The 23322-nt window shown below is 42.6% G+C and overlaps 3 protein-coding genes across 7 annotated transcripts; 1 reads left to right on the plus strand and 2 right to left on the minus strand.

The window, feature by feature from the left end:
- Window positions 1-9402: 9402 nt before the first annotated feature.
- On the minus strand, window positions 9403-11829 carry LOC121997747 (14-3-3-like protein GF14-C). 2 transcript variants are annotated; one of them, XM_042552354.1, is made up of 6 exons: window positions 11669-11829; window positions 10868-11305; window positions 10675-10753; window positions 9970-10092; window positions 9714-9830; window positions 9403-9631 (listed from the first exon to the last, which is right to left on the minus strand). In XM_042552354.1, the coding sequence occupies exons 2-6, from the start codon at window positions 11272-11274 to the stop codon at window positions 9572-9574; spliced, it is 786 nt and encodes a 261-aa protein (XP_042408288.1). In that variant the 5' UTR covers window positions 11275-11305; window positions 11669-11829; the 3' UTR covers window positions 9403-9571. The 2 variants fall into 2 exon arrangements, with proteins under 2 accessions (XP_042408288.1, XP_042408289.1); XM_042552355.1 differs by lacking the exon at window positions 11669-11829 and adding an exon at window positions 11493-11563.
- Window positions 11830-12383: 554 nt separating this feature from the next.
- Window positions 12384-19025, plus strand: LOC121997749 (protein PTST, chloroplastic-like). Of its 4 annotated transcripts, XM_042552357.1 has the most exons (10): window positions 12429-12528; window positions 12931-12993; window positions 13093-13139; window positions 13875-14190; window positions 14766-14855; window positions 16705-16773; window positions 17206-17311; window positions 18047-18135; window positions 18488-18600; window positions 18685-19025. In XM_042552357.1, the coding sequence occupies exons 3-10, from the start codon at window positions 13111-13113 to the stop codon at window positions 18788-18790; spliced, it is 918 nt and encodes a 305-aa protein (XP_042408291.1). In that variant the 5' UTR covers window positions 12429-12528; window positions 12931-12993; window positions 13093-13110; the 3' UTR covers window positions 18791-19025. The 4 variants fall into 4 exon arrangements, with proteins under 4 accessions (XP_042408292.1, XP_042408290.1, XP_042408293.1 ...); XM_042552356.1 differs by lacking the exon at window positions 12931-12993 and having other exon boundaries at window positions 12386-12528; XM_042552359.1 differs by lacking the exon at window positions 12931-12993 and having other exon boundaries at window positions 12426-12528; window positions 13804-14190.
- Window positions 19026-19795: 770 nt separating this feature from the next.
- On the minus strand, window positions 19796-21548 carry LOC121997750 (aldehyde oxidase GLOX-like). Its single transcript, XM_042552361.1, has one exon. It carries the CDS (start codon window positions 21510-21512, stop codon window positions 19866-19868), a length of 1647 nt encoding a protein of 548 aa, XP_042408295.1. The 5' UTR covers window positions 21513-21548; the 3' UTR covers window positions 19796-19865.
- Between the last annotated feature and the right edge of the window lie 1774 nt (window positions 21549-23322).

Genomic DNA, 23322 nt, shown 5'->3' on the forward strand with positions numbered 1-23322 from the left:
ACTATGTGTCCGAACGGAGCGGTCGTCGCCTTACCGTCGCTTATAATAGCCCTTGAGTCGTTCGGCCCTTACGCCACATTCAGCCGCTCGGCTCTTTGTTTTGGATGTCTTGGCGTTCAACGTGGATGTTCGCTTGTCTAAATCTTCTCGAACATCGCGCAAATCTTTTTCATTAAGTCGAAGCATGTGCGGTATGGGCGCATTAATTGCGCCTGGTGACAGAGCGCCACGTGGCTCCTCTTGCGTGGCGGTGATGATCCGTACGATGGGACGTCGATTGCTTTGAAATGGACAGTTAGATGATGACCTTGTCTCCCGTGACCTGCATCCGACGGCGGAGGCCGACCGACCTCAGCCGTATAAAGCCTCCGTCTCCTTCCTTCGCCGCATATTCGCTTGTGCGTTGCCTTCTGCTTCTTCCTCTGCCGTTACCTCCGACGATCCAGTTCTTGTTTTTCAGCGGCTACCATCTCACCGGTGATCCTTTCCGTCCGTTTCCTTCTCAGTGAGTCTTCTTCCTTCGTTTACAAGGTCTTCCCAACTTGTTTTGCCTCTTTTGCTCCCATTCCTTCGATTCCTCGCTATCTTTTTGCTTCTTCGAGATGGCAAGCTCCTCCGAACCCGCTGTTGGTATTCATGGCCCTTGGTATCTGACCATGGAGAGTCGGTTTGATGAGGAGGGTGCTCGGTGCCTTGTTCGGACGTATGGGATTCCCGATAACTATGAAATAGTTGTAGCCGACCCGACAGACCGGCCCCATGACCTCCCGATCGGCACCATTTGTTTTTTTCTAGACCAATTCCAGGGCGGCCTTAGATTTCCTACCCATCCCTTTATTTTAGAGGTTTGTAACTATTTTCGCATCCCGCTCGGCCAACTTGTGCCGAATTCCTTTAGGCTGCTGAGCGGGGTGGTCGTCCTCTTTAAGTTGCACAGTATCCCTCTGGACCCCAAAATATTCCACTTCTTTTTCTACCCTAAACAATCCGAGCTGGGCACTTTTATCTTCCAAAGTAGAATAGGCTTTAGATTTTTTGATAATATGCCGACCTCCAACAAACACTGGAAGGAGTTTTTCTTCTATATCCGACTTCCCGAGCGGCCAGCATTCCGAACCAAATGGCAGACCGCTGTGCCGACTCAGCCAGAGCTCGGCAAGTTCAGAAGCAACCCAGCCTATCTTCATGCGGCGAACTGGTTATCCGGTCAGCGATACAAGATCGACCAGTTGCTTTTCAAGGGGGTGTTGATTGTCTCCCGTTCCGGCAAATCTCCCCTTCCGCATGAGTAAGGATTCTTTACTCTCTTAGTCTTTTTTGTCTAATTGATTTTAATTTCTTTTACTGCAGCTGAAGTCATGTGGCGCTCCAAGGCTACCGCTCATCTGAAGTTGAAGGCCGTGGAAATTGAAGCGGCCACCAAGAGAGATCTCGCCGAGCGGGGTCTCATCCCCAGCCGCCCGGCAGATGCAGGAGAGGGGGGGGGCGCAGTCCGCCCCTGAAACAGAAGCTGCCCCATCCGCTTCAACAGAGGTTGAGGCGGATCCTGTTTCCTCAGCCCTCGCCGAGCTGGGCGTCCCCCAGATCGGAGATCCACCATTGGAGGTTCGGCGGAAACGTCGAAGAGACTCTAGCCTTCCGCCGACCCAAGAGGGGGCACCACAGGCGCCGATCGGCGTAACTTCGCCTGCTCGCACGCCATCACAGATCGGGACCCCCGTGGCTTCGCCTACCGCACAGCCCTCCGGCTCTCCTCCCCGGACTCGTCGCCGCTTACGTCGGTTGGGCGAAACTTCCACCATAGGGGAGTCCTCGCATCAGGCGGCCGCGACTGAAGAGGCGCCGTCCGGCCATCCGACCATCAAGACTACCCTCCGATTCCCATCGAAGGAATATTTACTGTCTGCCGATCGGCCCTCGAGCCCTGTTCACGAAATAACCTTGACGGGTCCGCTCGCCAAGCTTTTTGAGGACGCGCAGATTCAAGTGGCCCTCATGACGCCCAAGCAGCTCGGCGACAACAACATGCAGCAGGCCACTCAGGTAAATTCATTTTTCTTCCCGCACCATGCTACTGTTTGGTCCCTGATTTCATTATTTCCCTTACAGCGTTGGGCTGAGCAAATCGCCACTAGCCATCGGCTAGCCGAGCTGGAGGAGCTCCTGGAAAAACTCCAAGTGTCGGGAGGTCCGTCTGCTGAGCGAGAGAAACAAGCATTCGAGGCCGAACAGAAGAAGTCTGCCGACCTGGCTACAGAGGTGGCTTGGCTAGAGGGCCAAGTCAAGCGCTACTGCCCGGAAGAAGCGAGCGGTAGCCGATTTGGACAAGATGAAAGTAGATGTCCGTGCGCTAGATCAGCGATCCAAGGATCTGGAGGCCCAGCTGAACGCCGAGCGAGAGGACCGTTCGGCAGAACGCACAAAGGCCGAGGTGGACCTGAAGGCTGTCCAAGATACCTTAACCGCTTCCCGAGCGACACTCAAAAAATATAAGGAGGGAGAGCCGAACCGCCTAGCAGCAGCGCGCCAAGAATACCTCCGCTCGGAGAGGTTCGGCGTAAAATTCGGCGGCAACGTCTCTTCTACTTTCGCCGAAGCGGTCAAGGTCACCATGACGTACTTGAAGAAGGGTGGCCACCTTCCCGAGGGAATGCATATTCCCGCCTCCGACCTGGCGGCCATGATTGATGATATCCCGGACGCCTTCTTTAATTTTGAAGACCCGGAGTGAGGCGAGTTCTTTCAAGTGCTTTCTGTATTTCATCTGCTCAGCGGATGCAAAAATTTTTGTACGTGCCGTTCGGCCTCCTTATGTTCCTTTGCTTGTATTTTTTGTTTGCCCTTCATTGTCTCGTTTTAGTGTGTTGCTGCTTATTCGTAGAATCAGTTGGACTCCCCTAGCTTCCTACTAAACGACCGATCGGGTTAATCAATTGACTTGTTTCCTCAGAATCGTTTAGCGCTTGGCTATGCTAATTGCCTTCAGTGAATGTGAAGTGTTGGCAAACCGACGGCCGATCGGCCTTAATCAGTCTGGTACTTGCGAACGATCACGATCGGCGCGGCTCCAGATCTTTAACGATGGTGCTCGTCGGCGCGGATGTTTATAGCCGATCGGCGCGGCTCTCGATCTTTAACGACGGTGCTCGTCGGCGCGGATGTTTATTGCCGATCGGCGCGGCTCTCGATCTTTAACGACGGTGCTCGTCGGCGCGGATGTTTATAGCCGATCGGCGCGGCTCTCGATCTTTAACGACGGTGCTCGTCGGCGCGGATGTTTATAGCCGATCGGCGCGGCTCTCGATCTTTAACGACGGTGCTCGTCGGCGCGGATGTTTATAGCCGATCGGCGCGGCTATCGATCTTTAACGACGGTGCTCGTCGGCTTTTCGCTCGGGGATTTATAGACGCCGGCTCGTCTCTCGATCTTTAACGACGGTGCTCGTCGGCGCGGATGTTTATAGCCGATCGGCGCGGCTCTCGATCTTTAACGACGGTGCTCGTCGGCGCGGATGTTTATAGCCGATCGGCGCGGCTCTCGATCTTTAACGACGGTGCTCGTCGGTTTTCCGCTCGGGGATTTATAGACGCCGGCTCGTCTCTCGATATTTAACGTCGGTGCTCGACGGCGCGGTTATTTATAGCCGATCGGCGCGGCTCTCCGGTTTAACGTCTGGGCAAGACGGCCGTTGAGGCTAATTTTAATGCTTTCGTTCGGCGCAGCTTAAAATATACAGAATTAGCGCCATATTACACCACTTTGCTTCCCGCCGTGGCCTTCGGTTTTTGTGTTGATGCTTGGGTATCGTACGGCCGGCCGAACGGCACGTGCTCTTCAGCAGTGAGCATTTTGACTCGGATAATTTACCTCCGGCCGAACGGCACGGGGCCTTCGTTCCTCGAGCGCTCGGCTCGATCAATTTACCTCCGGCCGAACGGCGCGGGGCCTGTTAGGGTGTATACTAAATGCCTAGCTTTTGGTATAAACATTTATTTAGTAATAAGAATCACATTGGTCAAATGTCTACATTTATGATAAATGTAGTTGTTCAATTAATTTATATTGTAGATAACATGGTGTGTGGTGTCACACACAGAGGATCATGTTATCAGTACCTTATAAATTATAAACAGTAGCTCACGACCAAAATGGAAAGGAACAAACCATTAGAAGGTCGTAGTGTAATTAGGTATCAGTTTATTTTGACTGTATAATTACACTAGTACACTTAGAGTGTATTGAGTAGGACCATTTGAGGTCGTTTCTTTTATACTGATTTTATAAAGAAACAAAGACCTCGGTTATTATGGAAGTGTGTGCTCTTAATCCTAATATAATAACAAGCACATATATTTGATATTTATTTCTTTAATTTATCAATGGGTGAGATTTAGTTCGATGAATCAATAAGCCCGATAAGTTGGGAAATGGTATCACTTATAGTGTGTGTTGTTGATTATAGAAGGAAACTGTGTCCTAGAGATACTAGGTTGATAATGTCCTCAAGAGGAGCTCATAAGGATTGTCATGTTAAACCCTGCAGGTGGACCTAGTCCGGCATGATGATAAGGTTGAGTGGTACTACTCTTGGACTAAGATATTAATTAAATGAGTTGTCAGTAACTCACTTAATTAGTGGACATTCGATATCTTAAACACAGGGAGACTAACACACTCATGATAAGAAGGAGCCCAAAAATGTAATTTGGGATTGGTGCGGTAGTTCAATAATAGTTCTCTAGTGGAATGAATTATTATTGATAAAATTAAGTTGTGTGTTCGGGGCGAGCACGGGATGCTTAATTTTATCGGGAGACCAAAACCAATTCCTCCTCTCGGTCCCTATCGTAGCCTCTTGTATATAGAGATTTATACCCACCACATACCCACCTTCTTACCCAACCAATAGGGGTCGGCCAAGCTAAGCTTGAAGCTCAAGCTTAGGGCCGGCCAAGCCTAAAGGTTGGCCTTAAGGTGGCCGGCCAATAGCTTGGAGCCCAAGCTTAGGTGGCCGGCCACATCATATTAAAAAGGATTTTTTATTAAAATTATTTCTTATGTGGATATCATAGTTTTAAAAGAGAGTTTAAAAATTAAATCTTTCCTTTTAAAGCTTTCTACAAAAGATTAAGAAAAGATTTGAAATCTTTCCTTATTTGTAGATTGAAAGGAGATTTTATTTTTAAGAAAAACTTTCCTTTTTAACCATGATAATAATTTAAAAGAGAAGTTTAAAAATTAAATATTCTCTTTTATTAGTTTCTACAAAAGATTAAGAAAAGATTTGATATCTTTCCTTATTTGTAGATTAAGAGAGATTTTAATTTTTTAGAGATAACTTTCTTTTTATCCACATGTTTAAAAGAAAGATTTTAATTTATTAAATTTCCTTTTTATTAACCACCATGAAGGGAAAAATTATTTGAGAAATTTTTATAAATTTCCGAAAGCAAATAAGGAAGTTTTAATTCTTGTGTGAATTAAAATTTCCTTGATTAAAGGGATTAAGGTGGCCGGCCATTACAAATAGAAAAGAAAATTTATTTTTAATTAAATAAAATTTCCTTTTTAATGGCAAAAGAATTAAGGAAGTTTTTAATTAAATTTCCTTATTTGCCAAGACCAAGGATTATAAAAGAGGGGGTAGAGGTGCCTTCATGGGTAATCAACTCTATTTTATTCTTCCTCTCTTTTCCTCCTTGGTGGCCGGCCTTAGCTTCTTTCTCTTCTCTTCTTCTTGTGGCCGGTGGCAATCCCTCTTGGAGCTCTTGATGGTGGCCGGTTCTAGCTAGAAGAAGAAAGAGAGAAAGGAGGTTTTGTTTCTTGCATCCCTTGGAGCTTGGTGGTGGTGGCCGGACCTCTACTTCTCTTGGAGAATTTTGGTGGTCGAAACCTAGAAGGAAGAAGAAGGTGCTTGGTGGTTCTCATCTCGGAAGATCGTTGCCCACACAACGTCCGAGGTTAGAAGAGGAATACGGTAGAAGATCAAGAGGTCTTTCTAGAAGGTATAACTAGTATTTTTTCTTTTCGCATCATACTAGTTATTTTTGGAAATAATACCAAATACAAGAGGCTTACGTTCTAGTATTTTGAATATGTTTTTTGAAGTTGTGTTCTTTTGTTTTCTTTCTTTTCCTTGTGATTTGATTGTTCTCTTTGGTTAACCTAAAGTTATTTTAGGAAATCAAATATTAGCTTTCTATTAAAGGTTTTGTCTAGTCGGTGGTGGTTGCTCCCATATCCAAGAAGGCCATGTGCCTCGCCACGTCAGTACTGGGAACCTTTTATGGAAATTAATATTTAATGGAATTAATAACTTAAGGAGACTTGGGTCGAACGTGTTAAGTTCCGCAGGAGATCCAAGTCAAAACCTAAAAGAACAAATAGATTAAGTTTTGGATCAAACGTGTTAAGTTCCGCAGGCGATCCAAAATTTAATTTAAAAGAACACATGGTAGCTAGGAAAAGGTTCAGACCTTTGTACAAAATTTTTGTACAGTGGAACCTCTAGGTTTTCCGAGTAGCAACCAACAGGGCCTTCGTTCCTCGAGCGCTCGGCTCGATCAATTTACCTCAGGCCGAACGGCGCGGGGCCTTCGTTCCTCGAGCGCTCGGCTCGGTCAATTTACTTCCGGCCGAACGGCGCGGGGCCTTCGTTCCTCGAGCGCTCGGCTAGATCAATTTACCTCCGGCCGAACGGCGCGGGGCCTTCGTTCCTCGAGCGCTCGGCTCGATCAACTTACCTCTGGCCGAACGGCGCGGGGCCTTCGTTCCTCGAGCGCTCGGCTCGATCAACTTACCTCCGGCCGAACGGCGCGGGGCCTTCGTTCCTCGAGCGCTCGGCTCGGTCAATTTACTTCCGGCCGAACGGCGCGGGGCCTTCGTTCCTCGAGCGCTCGGCTCGATCAATTTACCTCCGGCCGAACGGCGCGGGGCCTTCGTTCCTCGAGCGCTCGGCTCGATCAACTTACCTCCGGCCGAACGCTCGAGCGCTCGGCTCGATCAACTTACCTCCGGCCGAACGGCGCGGGGCCTTCGTTCCTCGAGCGCTCGGCTCGATCAACTTACCTCCGGCCGAACGGCGCGGGGCCTTCGTTCCTCGAGCGCTCGGCTTGGTCAATTTACTTCCGGCCGAACGGCGCGGGGCCTTCGTTCCTCGAGCGCTCGGCTCGATCAATTTACCTCGGGCCGAACGGCGCGGGGCCTTCGTTCCTCGAGCGCTCGGCTCGATCAATTTACCTCGGGCCGAACGGCGCGGGGCCTTCGTTCCTCGTTGACGATGCCTTATAGTTGTTCTCTTGATTTTTCATTTCTGCATTTCAAGTATCCAGTCGAAAAAAGTACATATGATGATTTACATTGGCACACCTTTCACCCCGCCCGGTAAGGCTGGAGGTGGTTTGCGCTCCATGGTGGATCCAAGTGCCAATCCATCTTTATCCGCTCGGCTGCTCGTCCACCCAACTTCCTCGTATGTGGTCGATTCATCGCCTGACACCAAATTCCCGCTCTTGAGGCTCCAGAAGGAGGGGCTTGCTATAAGTCGAATTCGGGAGATGAAGTATCTGCTTTTGAGGGCGAGGGGACTGTGGCAGTCGGTGCTTCCGCTCGGGAGAAGCGTCCGCTCGGAGGGCCTTGCCTTTTCTGTTGTCCCGTACCGGTATTTCATCTGACGAAGATCCCCGATTACGATTCACTGCCACAGCATCAGGAGGCGTCCGGAATAGGGCTCGAAGGAATAGAACGGTAGCCGATGGTGTTTCCGCTCGACCACCAGACGCTGACGTTGCTTGCTTCTTCGGCCGCTCGGCTGTTACTTTCTGTTTTTGCTCCACAAGCTGGGCGACCCTTATCTCGATCAGAGCGTCGAGTTCCTCGTTCGAGAGCGTCATCGTGTGTTGTCGTCCAGCCTCATCCATTGCCTCTGCTCGGATGCAGGTGCGTTCCCACAGACGGCGCCAATTTGATCCTGTCCGAACCAGGAGTCAACGAACGCTGGGGACGTGGCGCTCCCTGCTTGACCCTCGAGCGCTCCGGCGAACCTGCAACAAAACCGAGCCGGGAGGGGTGTCCCGGCGACGGCCCTCCGACGCTCAAGTCAGGCGGGGAATAACAAACAGATGGCCTCAAGATGAAGACTTGCCTACCTCCGGTGAAGAAATGGAGACCTTATATAAACCTCTCGAAGAAGCCTGGGCGCGCCAATCAAAGCAACCACCTGCTTTTGACCATGCCCAGGTATGAGTCTGACAGAAGGGTCATGCCCAGATATGGATCTGTCAGGAAGACGTCCATGAGGCCATACTGCTACTGTATCAACCTTTCCATGATGTGACGGCAAGATCCTCCATCGTGCGATCTTGTGTACGGCCTAATCATCAGACAGGCTTCTGCTGATATCCCATATCCCGAGCCGAGCACATAGGCCGCTCGGCCACCTTTGTACCCTCGCCCTTATCTTGGCCGAACGGACAACCCGCTCGGCCCTTTGGTCCCAGCCGAGCGGACTCCCGCTCGGCCCTTTGGTCCCAGCCGAGCGGACTCCCGCTCGGCCCTTCGATCCTCCTGCCTTGGCGTCGGAAACCCAAGCCCATGGATGAGTTATCTCTAGCTCCGCTCGGACCATTACCCGCTTGGCCAGCCCTCCATCCGTCCTTAGACTGGGACCCTTCAGAAGGTGGACCCCATTCTTACCGCCGGATCATATTCCAATAAACGACAATAGTATTCCAATAAAAGATCATCGTCACTCAATTTATTTCTTAACCGTTGCCCGTTTATATTGCAAAAACAAAATTTAAGTGCTACTTTCATAGAGTCAGTAGAGTCAGGACATAATAATAAAAATTATTATGCTATGATCTAGAGATTACGGGCTAAAATAGCAAAAACAATCTTTTATAAGATACAATTATCATACAATAGACACAATATAATTTGATAAAAATTTCATTAATTTCTAATAACTAGGTGTACTTGGATGAAAATCTAACATTAAAAATTTTCATTTATTAAACTTCATAGAAAATATAATTAAATAATTAAGATTTTTAAATCAAAGTAAAATTCCATGCATGTAAACGGTACTTTTAAGGTCCAAAACAAGATTTAAAGCGAACTAATAAAAAAAAAGCTAGTCATTCTTTCTCTCCATCTATTTTCAGACAATGAACACAGAGCATCATTCTACTTCCCACAAATATGAAGTTTGATACAAATAATTGCTATGAAACAAGTCAAATCCATCATAAATTTAAGATGAAAAAAAATCGATGATGAAATCTTCTCCAATGCTGCTGTAGGAAGATATCAACCGACTAAGCAAGCATGGTTGTTTTCTCTGCACTCCTAGACTTTTCAATCACAAGCTTGCAGAACTCGTGGCACCAACAAGCCGCAACTTCAAATAGTTTCGAATCGACTACATAAAAACGCTCAAGTAACTAGATATCCAATTTTTTAGGCAATACTAGTAACCCAGGCTTGTCCAGAAGCATATGAAACTTAGCATCTAAACCCACTTAAACAACAATCCATTCTACTGCAAAATAAAGAGGAACTAAATGAAGATCACTGGTCGTCTCCTGACTCCTTCTTTGGGCCTTCCTTGATCTCATCACCTCCATCCTCCTGTCAAACAAACGCATAGTTAGTACTTAGTAGAGTTAAAAGGACTGTTAATATCAAAGTTTTTAGAATTCATTGAACTGACCATAATATCAGAGGTCCATAATGTCAAATTGTCCCGGAGAAGCTGCATGATCAATGTACTGTCCTTGTATGATTCTTCACCCAAGGTATCAAGCTCAGAGATAGCTTCATCAAATGCCTGAAAATTTTTACACCCGAACAAAAGTAGGATGCTAGAGAAGATTACCTCACCAGCTAAAGTAGGATGACTGGAAAATATCAATTCAACAACATGAAATGCAAACAAAGACAGAGAAGTGGGAAGGGAATAGACAAACCTGCTTTGCAAGGCTACATGCGCGATCAGGTGAATTAAGAATCTCATAATAGAACACAGAGAAGTTAAGTGCCAGCCCAAGCCTTATGGGATGAGTTGGAGCTAGATCAGCTATAGCAATGTCCTGCCAATGTGTTTTCAAGTGTCATATTTTGGTATTAAACATGCCATCCAATTAACCATGATATCTGAAGCGTAACACCGGCCTGATTTAAAAAAAAAACAGTGGGCATTATGACACAACATATGGTTTGGATGTTTAATCAAAAGCAATCATTATTGTGTCCTGAATCAAATTTCACACTATAAGTAAAAGGTTACTAGAAATCCAAAGTTCTATGAAGGGAGATCTTCAGGAAGGTCAGTTGTTTATCTTGCCAATACAAGCAGGACATTAGTTTCTTGGCAAAGCTTCTCCAGTAATCCAAGTCAAATAAGAGAATAACTACCATGAAGGAAAAGCTTAGCCATAATTTTCTGTATGTAAAATAGAATGAGTTTATTAGACAAAGAATGATGCAGAATACCAAGCATTTCAACCCATTTACAAAAAAATACAGTATCAAATGAATGTTAGATTGTACATTTAGGATTCTAAGCTTCAAATAACCAAAGTTCAGTTTCTTTTCATCATCTTGATTCTTTTGCAGTTAATTTCTTACGATAATTTTTCTTAAAGAAAAAGAAACAACTCAATAGAAAATACCTGGGCAGATTTGTATGCCAACATGGTGCTCTCAGCAGCTTCTTTCCTCTCAGCTCCAGTCTTGAATTCTGCAAGGTACCTAAGCACCAATCCACCATGCACCGAGATCATAGTTGGCACAAAATAAAATTGGGATTTTTTTTTCCTCTAACTTGTTGCGCAAACCTATTTAATCAACTATCCTTGGACTAACCTGTGATAGTCACCTTTCATCTTATGGTAAAACACCTTGGATTCAGCAGAACTGGCTGATGGTACAAGGTGGGAATCTAGCAGCTTCAGAATCCCATCACAGATCTTGCCGAGTTCCGCCTCCACCTTCCCACGATACTCCTTGATGACTGTGACGTGTTCCTCGTTGCCGCGACTCTCCTCCTTCTGCTCGATGGAAGAGATAATACGCCAAGAAGCACGTCTAGCCCCAATCACGTTCTTATAGGCCACTGAGAGTAGGTTGCGCTCCTCCACACTAAGCTCCTCCCCGTCGATTGTTCTCACCACCTTTTCCATGAACTCTACCATCTCCTCGTACCTCTCTGCCTGCTCGGCAAGTTTGGCCAAATACACATTATTCTCGCGTGAGGATTCCATGGGAGACATTTTGCTAGACCTTGATTACAGATTCCGGCCTCTGTCAAATTATAAACACTAGATCGGCATCAAAAAGGTAACTTCCACAATTTATATACGATCCAGACCCAAAATCATATATGAATAACTATTCTTGGCCCAGAAATAGGATATTATGCATAAAAAATTTCGATTTAGAAGTAGAAAACAAAACCAGATACGCTAAAACACCAAAAAGAAATGAATACTCGAAAACATAAGCCTAGAAGAAAAAGCTAGACGCCAAACCACAGATCGGTAATAAAGGGCGACAAACCTTTTACCTAATAAGTAGTCTAAAACAAAACAAATTACAAGAAAAAAAAAATAACAGCACAGGATCGAAGGAAGTGACGGTGGACGAGCCGACAACGCGAGAACGTACCCTCCCAAAATTAGGGTTCTATGCTCGCTCTCTTCCTCTCCTTCCCCCCTAGCACTCCTTTATTCGTTTTTTTATTTATTTGTTCTTCGTCTTTGATTTTTTTTGAGGCGGACCGAGAGCCGATGATACCATTTCTCCCCACATTCTTACCAAGCTGTGTGGAGATCGGTGGGACTCTCAGACACGAGAAACGTGGCCTACTTTGAAACTCAATAAAAAGGGGTAATTAACAGAGTGAATTCAGCAAGGTACGCGAGTTTGCACTTTGGTGGGCCCCGAAGGAAGGACGGCCGTACACGTGATCGGTGAAGGAGGCGTGGCATCGGGTGGGCCCGCGCCTCGCGAACACCGGCAAACTTTGGCTGGACCATAAGCATCACGGTCCAAGGTTTCTCCCCGATCAGTTCGCTACTTCCTCTTGGAATGACGTTATTAATGATAACATGACGTCAATTTAGCGAGTCTGGCCTTTCTCGAAGGTGTTCCGTGTCTCGTACGTTGAGTTTGACCGAGGCGGGTTCGTAGACGATCCGATCAACCGAATCCGATATGCGGTTCAAATTTCAAATCAGCATGATTTCCGCGAAGATAAAATAATTAACAAAAGATCAAATAAGATAAAAATGGGCTTAATTTAATTTTTAGATCAAATACATATAATAGTTCGCACGTCATATGGACGGCCAAGATGAAAAGTGGAGTTGATGTGGACGGTCGAAGTCCTCGTACGTTTATTCGAAGATAAAAAAAAAAAAAAAACTTAGGAGCACACCTCCTTTCGCTTTTCGCCCAGATCGGTCGGGAAACGCTCCTCCGGCGATCGCCCGACGCCGTCCGTTTCATTTCCACCTTGTTCATTCGTAAGTGAGAAAGGGTTTTTTTCTTTTCTCGTTAGCGTTTTTCTCCGCTTCGCTATCCACTTTCCAATTACCATGCTCTCTCCGGTTAATCGTTAACCTCTTTTCCGAAAAGCTTGTTCAGAGGGGGAGAGGGGGCTGGGTAGGAAGAGAAAAGAGTAGTAATATATGATTCTGGTGGAAAGAAAGGGAAGGGGAGTGGTGGGACTTGGGAGGAGGAGATATGGTGAACGGGGAATGGTTGCAGGAGTAGCGGAGGGTAGGAGGAGCTGAAGGGATCAAAAAGATGAAGAGGAAAGACAGGACGCCAGTTTTTTATTTAAAACCCCAAAATTAAAATTTAGATTTAATCTTTTTTCTGATTAACGATGGATTGAAGGAATAGGTAAAATGAGAACATTGCAGATGAAATATCTTTGCAAATGCTCCAGTATTCAAGGATGCAGATAGTATCTGGACTTATTTTTGGTGATTTTGGTCATTTTTCTCCTAATTATGCCAATAAAATTAAAGTAGCTTGCTTTTGAAATATGGTGAAATTTGTTCTTTTTCTTGTTGATTGTGCAGGATTGCAGGTTCTTGGCCATGGAATGCTTAAAGACGAACTTAATGAGGTAAATTATAATCGTTTTCCCCTCTTGAGTCAGATATCATTAAAGTTGATTTGCTAACTACTTACCTCAACAGCTTGACCTTTCAGAAAAGCGATCTATTTATATGTTTAGATCCTTAATACTCTATTTTCATGTGTAGGTGACTATACTTCGCTTGGTTGGCCCAAATCCAATACATGAATAGATGAAATAATGTTTTTTTTTACACAATCATGATTTGAACCCTGATACTCCTGCATTGATACCCATGTAAAATTGATTGACTAATCACTTAAGATTTTCTCAGATGGATGCTGTGACATACTGTAAATGTGTAAAGAACTATAAAAAAAAAGTTTGAACATGTGATCTTGTTATGAAAGTACATGTTTAAATGTTTTCACAACAAATGGTGCCAGATATATAGACATAATGTGTTCAAAGTCTGTTTCTTGCTATTTTTCCTATGTGCACACATGGATTTTTGAAGTTTGTGGGATCAAGTGGCCTCGACTGTCATTGTGTTTTGTCATATTGTCTATCTAAACTAACTTTCCACTTGTATATTAGGAAATATTTGGCTAATAAGCCTATTTATTTAAAACCTTCAACATTTACCTTACTGTCTCAATTGTACAAGTAGATTCTAGCGGTTCTGGTTGACTTTATTTTATTGTTGATAAAGACTACCCAGGAGCACCAGGGCACTAATCTTGAAACATGATTTTGGCTGGCATGTATTTTTTTGCACTAAAGGAAGTTGGACCTGGCACAAGATTACACATACCCTTGTATTGAGCCATCAGGTAGATTATGGATGAGGCGCAGGAGGCTGACATATTCACACAGTTCTTATACAAGTTCGCAAGATTTCCCTAGATATTTTAGCATGATATACCCATCTCAGTCATTCCTCTATGGACACAAATCTTCAAGAACCTTTGCTATACCCATAAATGTGGGTGTTGAACCATCCTCATTATCAGAAGAAAAAAACACAAATGGTGCTAATGAGATCATGCTGGAGGATACATCAGAAGTGGGCTCACCCAGAAAGTTGACATCTGATGAGGTGATAATTAAAACAATTTCACTTTTTTCAAATCATCGTATTATTTTGGCTAACTCTGGCTTCAAACCGCTTCTGCATTTTTTTTTCATCACCATTCTAGGCTTAGTATTCAAAAGTTGTTTTTAGTTGCATGAATATATGCACATTTTTGTTTGTAAATGGAGCTTTATTGTTCTTAATTCCTCTTAGATATATTGTTAATATTATAATTTTGCTCTAAAGTGCAAGGAGATATATTGCGTGTTCTCAAGTAAGCCTAGTATGTGTTGTAAGATAGACAAGGTTTTAGTTTCCGATGTGCCACTGCTAAATTTCCCTACATCGACCAATTTCTTCTCCTTTCGTAGTTACTAATTTTTCTTGGTGAAATTAATGTGGCACCATCATGCTTCGTATTGTTGATCATGGCCTTCTTTGAACAATAAATTTGTGCATTCCATACAAATTGTACTTCTTAGTGGAGTTTTTGTATCATCTTTAATGAACTGATCCAATTGTTATTTCTCTGACATCTTGCTTCACTGAACACTACATGGTTAATTCACTATGTTTTATTGTATTTTTTTGATTGACAGTTGAAAGCACTACTACTTGACTCTGAAAGAAAAAAACTTATGCAGAAACTCAGCGAAGCTAATCAGAATAACAGATTCTTCAAAAGACAGGTCTAGATGAATTACTTACCGTATTTTTTTTCTTCTTCATTTGTGCAACCAACTACTTATTGGAGCTTAGGAGTTTGTGTATATTTATATTTTTGTCAGTTGCCTTTGTCTTAACTTACACAATTATGCAATCTAGTAATGCCCAATATTGAGTTATTGACTGGGTCATTATCTGAATTATGGATGTCTAGATTTCACATATGAAATCAGTCTAGGACTCCATTGCTATCAACTGCTAAGGAGTGATGCTGACAATTTAATTAAATTATGAATGTAGTCCATGAAATTAATCTAAGGTATATTGCTGTCAAACTAAGTCGTTCCACATTTCATGATTCATGGCTTCAAAAGAAACCTTTTTTGGATTTATTGCGGTCTCAAAGTCTGGTTCAGTTAACTTACAAATTAGACTCTAGTCATTATCTGAATTATGGATGTCTACATATCACGCATGAAATCAATCTAGGATTCTATTGCTATCAACTGCTAAGGAGTGATGTTGACAATTTAATTAATTATGGTTGTAGCCAATGAAATCAATCTAAGACATATTGCTGTGAAACTAAGTAGTTCCACATTTCATGATTCACGGCTTCAAAAGAAACATTTTTTTTCCTTTATCGTGGTCTCTAAATCTAGTTCAGTTAACCTACAAGTTATACTCTCTTGGATCTGTTAAATCCTTTCCTTTTATCAACTTTTTAATGTTTATTTGTAGAACATCAGGATCTGTTGTTTCTTTTGCTATTGAGGATGTTATTGCCTTTTGCAATTATTCTATGTTATCAATCTTCAATACAGTATCAAAAAAAAGCTATATGGTGTGCAAGATATCATAAACCCTGTTACTTTATGTTACTTCCCGCACAGTGGTTCATTTATCAACTTGGGAATTATAGTTTTCAGTTGTTTAACGGGTATTATCTCCTTACACTAGGATAGTTGACAGTTGACATATAATTCAGAAATTTATCTGCTAGAAAAAGGTGGAATGTTAATTTCTTTAAATTAGTTCTGCACTGCACAATTATTCCCTATTTAGCAAAAGGTAAATAGGAATTTGATAATTGTCTTATTTCATGCTTTTAGAAAACATAATTGAAAGGTGGCTCACCTCAGATTAGTCATGAGAGGTTTATGTGGACCCTGTTTACCCCTACCTAGGTAGGGTAGGGTGTCCCTTTCAAGTGTTGCTTGGATTTGGATGAGTTCCACCTAAAATGTATGTAAATGCAAAGAAAAAGTCTGGTTAGCATAACTGTAAGTTTGTAATTTGTAGATTCATGAAAAGATTTCTTTTAACATAAGGGATCTTCATAGATCTCATTCTTGGAATATTGAGGATATGTTTCCAGATAATGTCAATCATTTTATATCATGGTCGTTAGAACCATATGGTGTTATCTTAAGATATAAGACAATTGAAATCTCATTATGATTCACAATACAATGTGATTCATGATTCAAAGATTTACCAAACAATTAATTATATGAACCAAAGGTTGACAACTTTTTTGTTATTAACTTTTCCAGGTCAGGATGATATTCATAATGAAATATTTGTAGTTGACTTGTATTTATGAGTTTTTAACTGTGTGATTGTAGTTCTCAGTTTGAATAGTATTGTTTTCTAAGCAGTCAACTATTCCACCGAGCACTGTTCTAGGATATCATTCATGTCTCTCTCTTTAGTTAGTTTGAATTCATAGTTCAATAATAGTGATCTGTGATTTCAATTAACAGATACTCCGTTCACTGGAAGTATCTTATCTATGTTCTCTTGATTTCGGTTAGACGCTAGATACTTCAGAATCTTTTGATGGTAACTCATAACCTTTCCGTGTCGCAGTTGCTTGTAGAAGAGGATGCATTAACCAAGTACAAAAATGAACTTGCTGTCTTGGAACTTGAGCTTCAGGCTAGTATACATCTGGTTTATATATCATATCAAATAATTAAACAGCTAATGTAACTGGATAAAGAGCTGCAAATGTGGTGTTAACTTGCTAAAGGAAAAGATAGAAAGCTGCAGTCATATACAATGCTATATTATCTGTGATCTCAGGGTGAAGATAAATGTATTTATTTTAGTTGTCTCTACGCTAAAATAGTTGAAAATTAACAAAGCTTGTTAGCTTTGAAAGCTTCTAAATTCTGATTCCCACACTCGAAAAAATTGAACCTAAGAAATTCAAATTAATTTGTATGATAATCACCTTCACAATTTTAGGCCACAATTCTGCATCTTTTGACTCTGAACCTTTCAGTACTGCATGCATCTGAAAGATTTTGTACTTTTAACTTGTGTTAGAATGCTTTGTGAACTTGATTTACATTCTGTCCTAGTCAGGCTTTGGTTGGCCTAGCAGAAGAGGTAGCTAACAGTGGAATCCCACTTGACTCGAGGAAGATCAATGGAAAATATATCCAATCCCACCTCCTTGCCAGATTAGAAGGTTGTTTCATGTTGTATGGATAGGCACATCTATTCTAATTCTACTTAGTAGTTGATTATTTTTTAGGTGCCCAGGAATGTTTAGAAGTTCCACAAATGTGTGCAATTATGGTGTGATTTGCCTGCTTCATGACTTGAGGTCCTATGGCTTATATGTATGCCTGTGATAAGGACAGTGATCTTTTGGATTTTAAGTCCGCGGGACAAACGCATTTTTAGTTATTTGCACATTTGAATTAACCATTTCTACCACATACCAGCTTCTGCCTCGCCATTCTTGGCCATAGTCATATCAAACTTTTTCACATGCTTTGTGATATAAATCTATAATAGAAATGATTGGAAAATACAATTGTTTCTAATTTAGGAAAATTAGCTTCATAAAGATAAATTTCTGTAGATTCACTTTTCTTTGATGTGTTAAATGCAAGGAAATTTTAAAAGCACATTTGTCTGCATTTGTCAAGGCAGCCTCTGTCTGACTTTTTGGAATATTCAAGCTATTTGGTATTGTGGCTTCAGACTTTAGCAGCCCAGACTATTAACTATTGTCATTTCATGTTATCATGAAGCTTTTCAGCCCAGCTCAAAAGATCTATCAATATGATGAAATTTATGCTATCACTTTGATGTATCGTGTTGACATAGAACTGGCTACCATTTATTAATTCAATTTCTTTTCTTTATGGAATCTCAATATGATATTTCAGTCATCTTTTATGTTTTTCCCGAATAGTGGTGCATGAAAAAGTTAAGGAGCAGATAAAGGATGTTGACTTACTGAGATTTGAGGAGGTTGAATTATTCTGGGTCGGCATGGCTGAGGTGAACCTCTAACCACCAACAGTTCAACATGTCTTGGTTTACGTAGACAGCTTTACTTATTGATTAGTTCTCATAGTGAACACTGTGATATAATACAGTGAAGAACTTTTAACACATGTAGATCATCAAAAGTTTGCCTCCTCAAACTTCTGAACTATCAAAGTTTTGTAACTTCTCTCAATAATGAGTTTATTCCTAAACACTTTGTTGGCATCTAAAGAAGCTTATATTAAGACACATTGAAGATGCAAAACTACATGCTTCTGGTTCTAGCTGGTTCACTATAAACATCTTTAGCTATCAATTAGTAAGGTCGAAATTTTATGTCAATATTACTAACATTCATTGCCAGAGCGTCCAAGTTAAGGGCTCATTCGATGGTTGGACCAAAGGGGAGGAGATGTCACCAGAATATAGTGGCAATTGTGCCAGATTTTCTGCTACTCTGAAACTAAGACCCGGGAGGTATATGATTCGATCTTTCCCTTGCAGAATATAATTTTTCTTAAGCATGATGGTAACCTTTACTCTCCTTGTTTTGGATTTAAGGTACGAGATCAAGTTCTTGGTTGATGGAGAGTGGCAACTCTCAACTGAACTCCCCACTGTGGGTGAGGGACTAATGCAAAATAACTTGCTGGTGGTAACCAGTTAGTTTACCTTTGGCTTTCCATGAACGATTGCTCTAGTAAATGCAATTGCAATGTCAGATTTGCGTACCAGCTCTTATGATATATGGTTGAACTGGTTTATAGTTCTAATGCCTTGTTGCCCTTGCTCAGTTTTATGTTTCCTTGTAGCTTTGTTTATTGCTCTTGCTCATACTTTTCATTGTAGCTTTGATTTTTGTAGTAAATGCTGCTATAGTTAATACAACTGTTTGTGTTGAATTAAAATTTAAAATAAAAATTTATTTTATACCTACCATCCTAATCCCTAGATGTGGTCCATGAACTAGTAAAATATAATCATTATCACTCGATGCTTATCTGTTGAAGAAGAAGACAAGTGCAGGAACAAATGTCCTATGGATGTACTCTGCATCGCAAGAAAAAAACAAGGCCTGTGAAGCGAACTCGAAACAATGTCTTTAATTTTGCCTTGTTTCCTATTGAATTTTCATGCTAGCATGCAGCAACCCCATCAATCATACGCCCAATATTTTTAAATGGGTTTTTTTTGTAGTTTATCAATATTTAATATTTTCTTTTTAGTCTTTTTTTTCTCCAAAAAAAAATTCTCACTTTAATCTTTCAACAACCTTATTTATATGTTTTCCATTTTTTTTTTGTTATTCCACATATTCTTATTTTTCATTCACAAGTGGTTTTTTTCCATGAAATATATTACTAAATTTTAGAGAAGAGACTATGTTTAGGCATATTAATTAATAGGCCCAAGTTTGTGAAAGTCAAGATTCTTTTTCCTTGAATTAATATGGGAATTGGAAAAAAAATGCAAGAGAAATCATTTAATCAAATGATAATTTAATTATTTTTTCTAATTTTAGGTAGGTCAATTACAAGGATTATATGATTTTATAAAAAAATGAAAAATTCATATTTTGTAATATCTAAATAACATTATTATTAGTCTATAATTCAAAGCAGCATGTTAATGAACAAAATCCAAAAAGACATAAATTTAAATTGTCCTCCAATTTAACTGTATTTATTGTTTTAATTTCTTGTTAATTGGTCCAAGAAAGAAAACTAAAATTAGGTCTCAATTCACCCAATGTGGGTCCAGATTCCTACGCTAGGGACCCCACCATTCACAATGAAAACCATATAATATCCCGGGGGTGCCAAAATTCCCGACGCCGGAGCCACCGCTTCCACTCGCCGGCAGCCGTCGCCGGAGTCCTGCTCCGTCGCCTCCAGGAAGAGAAGCCTCTGGTTCATTGAGAACGAGTGTGTCGCAAACGCTGGCGCCACCATTGTCACTCTCACGCCCCCTTCGACCGCTGTCCCCACCTCGTACTCCATCGTGAATCGCTCGCCGTAGCTCAGCTGCATCGGAGATGCCGGAACTGTGGTCCGCGGCCGCAATGCGGCATTTTTGAAGCTCAAATAGGACGGGGAGAAGGCATCCAGGCTGAGATCGGTGGGGAACTCGACGCCGGAGAAGTTGTAGCCCTCGTGCGGGTTGCTCCCGCCGACGAGCACGCGGCCGTCGCGGAGGAGCACGGCGGTGGAGTGGTAGAGCCGCGGCCTGGACGCCTCGCTCTGCTCCTCGAATCTCGCCCCGTCTGGAGCCGCTGGGCGGTACACTACCGGAGCCATCACCGGGCTCTGACCGAGCTCCCACCCCGCCGTGCCGGATGCCGCGCCATTGACTAAGAGCACCTCGCCGGAGGGAAGCAACACCATGTCGCCCATGACCCTGGGCCCCGGCATCGTCTCCATGTCCCACTGCGCTGCCGCGTCCGTGATCTTGATTCGCCCGCACGTGTCGAGCGCCCGACGATAGGTCCGGTTAGTCTTAGCATCCAAGTACGCGCCCGGCGGAGCGCCGCCGCACACGAGCACCTCCGCCTCCATTGGCGCCGGTGCGAGCGGAAGAAGCACCGACGAACCGGTGCTTGGGTAGTTCCTCGGCTCACCGCCGGGCATTGGCGGATACGTTCGGACCACCCTATTCTTGACGTAGTCGAGCAGGACAGCGCGGTTGTTGGCGAATACAAAAAGGTTACCGTCGATGTTGAGGTGGACAAAGGGGTAGAGATTGTCCTCGACGGCGTCCTTGGTCTCGGCTAGGAAGCGGAAGGAAATGGCGGCGGAGTCAGAGCTGCTCTTCTTGGGGAAAAACTCGTAGTTAAACTGTCTGCGACCGCCGACAATGACGGTTCGGCCGTCGGGGAGAGCTTGGTTCGAAGCATACCATCGCCTGACGGAGAGGGCGTCGGGGGACTCCTCCCAGTCACACGTACCGTCGTCGCAGGGGCGGAAGGTGCGGGCGACGCGCTCGCCATCATTGTAGCCGCCGGTCTGGAGGAGCGCGCCGTCGGGAGCAAGGGAGCCGGAGGAGCACCAGGTATCGGTGAGCACGGTGAGTGGGCGGAAGGTGTTGGCGGCGACGTCGTACTCGACCGAATGGGCGGTGCAGTCGTGCTTGAGGGCCTTCTCGTTGGGGTCATCGCGGCAGCGGCCGCCGGGAAGGGAGAGATTGGAGCGGCCGAAGTCGGTGCGGTCGAAGACGATGACGCGGTCGTTGCGGAGAAGCTGCATGTGCATGGCCGACACGCCGATGCTCGTTTGCAGCACCTTCCACTGCCAGCTTCCGTCTTCGCCGTCGCCGCCGCCGGCAGCCGTCGAAACGAAAACGACAAGGAACAAGAAGAAGGTAGCAACAAGGACTCGTTTTGGCCTCATCATGCTCTGTTTCACCTCTGCCTTCCCCTGTTTCGCTGGCTTTTATAATGCAAGAGATCAAATCGAGATGCAAATATGGAATGCACCTGACGATAACAGAGGAATTCAATGGACAGAGTTCGTCTTCCCTTTGGATTTGATTAAGCAATCATTAATTAGAAATTTTAGAGCGATTTATCACAATGGGAAAGAGATTTGCGTGACGACTAGAGATTCCCTTCCATAAATGACAAGACGCATCCCGAAAATCCATATCCAGATTTTCTCAAATGTATTTGAGATTCGATAAATCCATATCTTCTCAAATATATTTAAGATCCAATAAAATGCTGTGAAGAATTCATAAGCAAACAAATATCCATCTTGGGCTCGAGGAGAGGCAGGGAATCAGTGCACGAACAGTGTTCGTTGGATTTATTCGCGAGATGGAATACCGTGGGCGGTGATGAACACACAAGGCTTACTCTGTTTTCTCCTTTCTACAGAGCCTTTTTTGCAAGATGAAAAGAAAGGGCCAAGTCCCCTTTTTGGTTCTTTCATATTTTTTGAAAAGGGAAAGTACCAACTATGAAGATCGGTTGGATGGAAAGGTTGTTTTGATTGATTTGAATATTTTTTCATGATTTCTTGTTCCTTGCTTGAATATCTAACAAATTAGAAAGAGAGTAATGAGTTTGAGGGCTATAACAAATTGTTCAAGTTTGGCCATTAAAGCCATTAAAGTTTTAATGAGCTTAATCTAATAAATAACACATAAATTTGTCATTTGTTTATATATAATAGAAAAGTATAAAATTTTGTAAGATATGCATCGTATTTCATATAACTTAAAATATAAAAGTAATTTCATATAAGTACATTTAATAAAAATTCTTTATTAGTTTGGTCCATGCATTGCCAATTGCCCTTTAATATTTATAGTTATAATATTAGGATTCAAACAGATTTAGATATTTTCATAATATTGCCACTTTAGACTCCTCATACCAATAAGTAAAGATATTTTATAAACATCTTTCCTATATATTTTTAATATGAAATTTTATTTATAACTTTCCAATTTAATAATCTCCCCCTCAAATGAAGAACCATAAACTTTCTACATCCGATCCTCAATTCATCAAGGTTTCCTACTCTTCGGCCCACCCAACCTATTAGGATTTCCTTACCTAGTCACAACTATAACTTTCTGCCTGGTGATTGGATACGGGAGCCTCCACTTCCTTTATTCGAGGCCAATATTACAACCCGGTTTTTGATACAAATTGCTAGAACTAAAAGGGATTTAGATATCTTCATAATAGCATGATATCGTCCACTTTAGATCTAAATCCTCATGATTTTACTTTTGAACTTTACCCCAAAGATCTTATATTATTGGAAATGTCTTTCTCTTATAAATCTATTATTTTTTATATATATTTTCAACATATTTTCAACTTAAAATTTTATTTATAATCTTGTAACCGAACATTTTATGCTTTGTATGTTATCATTATTTTTCTTACATTACTACAATTATTTTTTTTATATTGCTTAACAAAAGTCTTAAATGTGACATTGCCATATGCTCTTTCCTCGTAGCTACTTCTCAATATCGACAAGCACTATTTTTGTTCGTCGAGGAAATGCTAGTTTTGTCGCTAAGCAATCACTTCATTGGTGAACATATGCATGACTATGCTATCAAGAGGAACATGAAGAAGCAAAGTCGTGTAGATGTTGAGGAAATGGTAATATGTGGGACCAAAAGATCAAACGCAAAGCATGGGTATTAAATGAAGAAACGAATTGTACATTACGAAGAAGGCAA

The sequence above is a fragment of the Zingiber officinale genome, chromosome 6A (assembly GCF_018446385.1).
Source record: "Zingiber officinale cultivar Zhangliang chromosome 6A, Zo_v1.1, whole genome shotgun sequence".
Taxonomy (NCBI): Eukaryota; Viridiplantae; Streptophyta; class Magnoliopsida; order Zingiberales; family Zingiberaceae; genus Zingiber; species Zingiber officinale.

Bases quoted from the DNA above. Each gene is read 5' to 3' on its own strand.
- LOC121997747 (XM_042552354.1), bottom strand. From the start codon at position 11,274: ATGTCTCCCATGGAATCCTCACGCGAGAATAATGTGTATTTGGCCAAA. The intron at 10,754-10,867 runs GTTAGTCCAAGG...ATTGGTGCTTAG, and splicing joins ATGAAAGGTGACTATCACAG to GTACCTTGCAGAATTCAAGA. The intron at 10,093-10,674 runs GTATTTTCTATT...ACACATTGGCAG, and splicing joins TGGCATACAAATCTGCCCAG to GACATTGCTATAGCTGATCT.
- LOC121997750 (XM_042552361.1), bottom strand. From the start codon at position 21,512: ATGATGAGGCCAAAACGAGTCCTTGTTGCTACCTTCTTCTTGTTCCTT.
- LOC121997749 (XM_042552356.1), top strand. From the start codon at position 13,111: ATGGAATGCTTAAAGACGAACTTAATGAG. The intron at 14,191-14,765 runs GTGATAATTAAA...TTTGATTGACAG, and splicing joins GAAAGTTGACATCTGATGAG to TTGAAAGCACTACTACTTGA. The intron at 16,774-17,205 runs GCTAGTATACAT...TGTCCTAGTCAG, and splicing joins TCTTGGAACTTGAGCTTCAG to GCTTTGGTTGGCCTAGCAGA.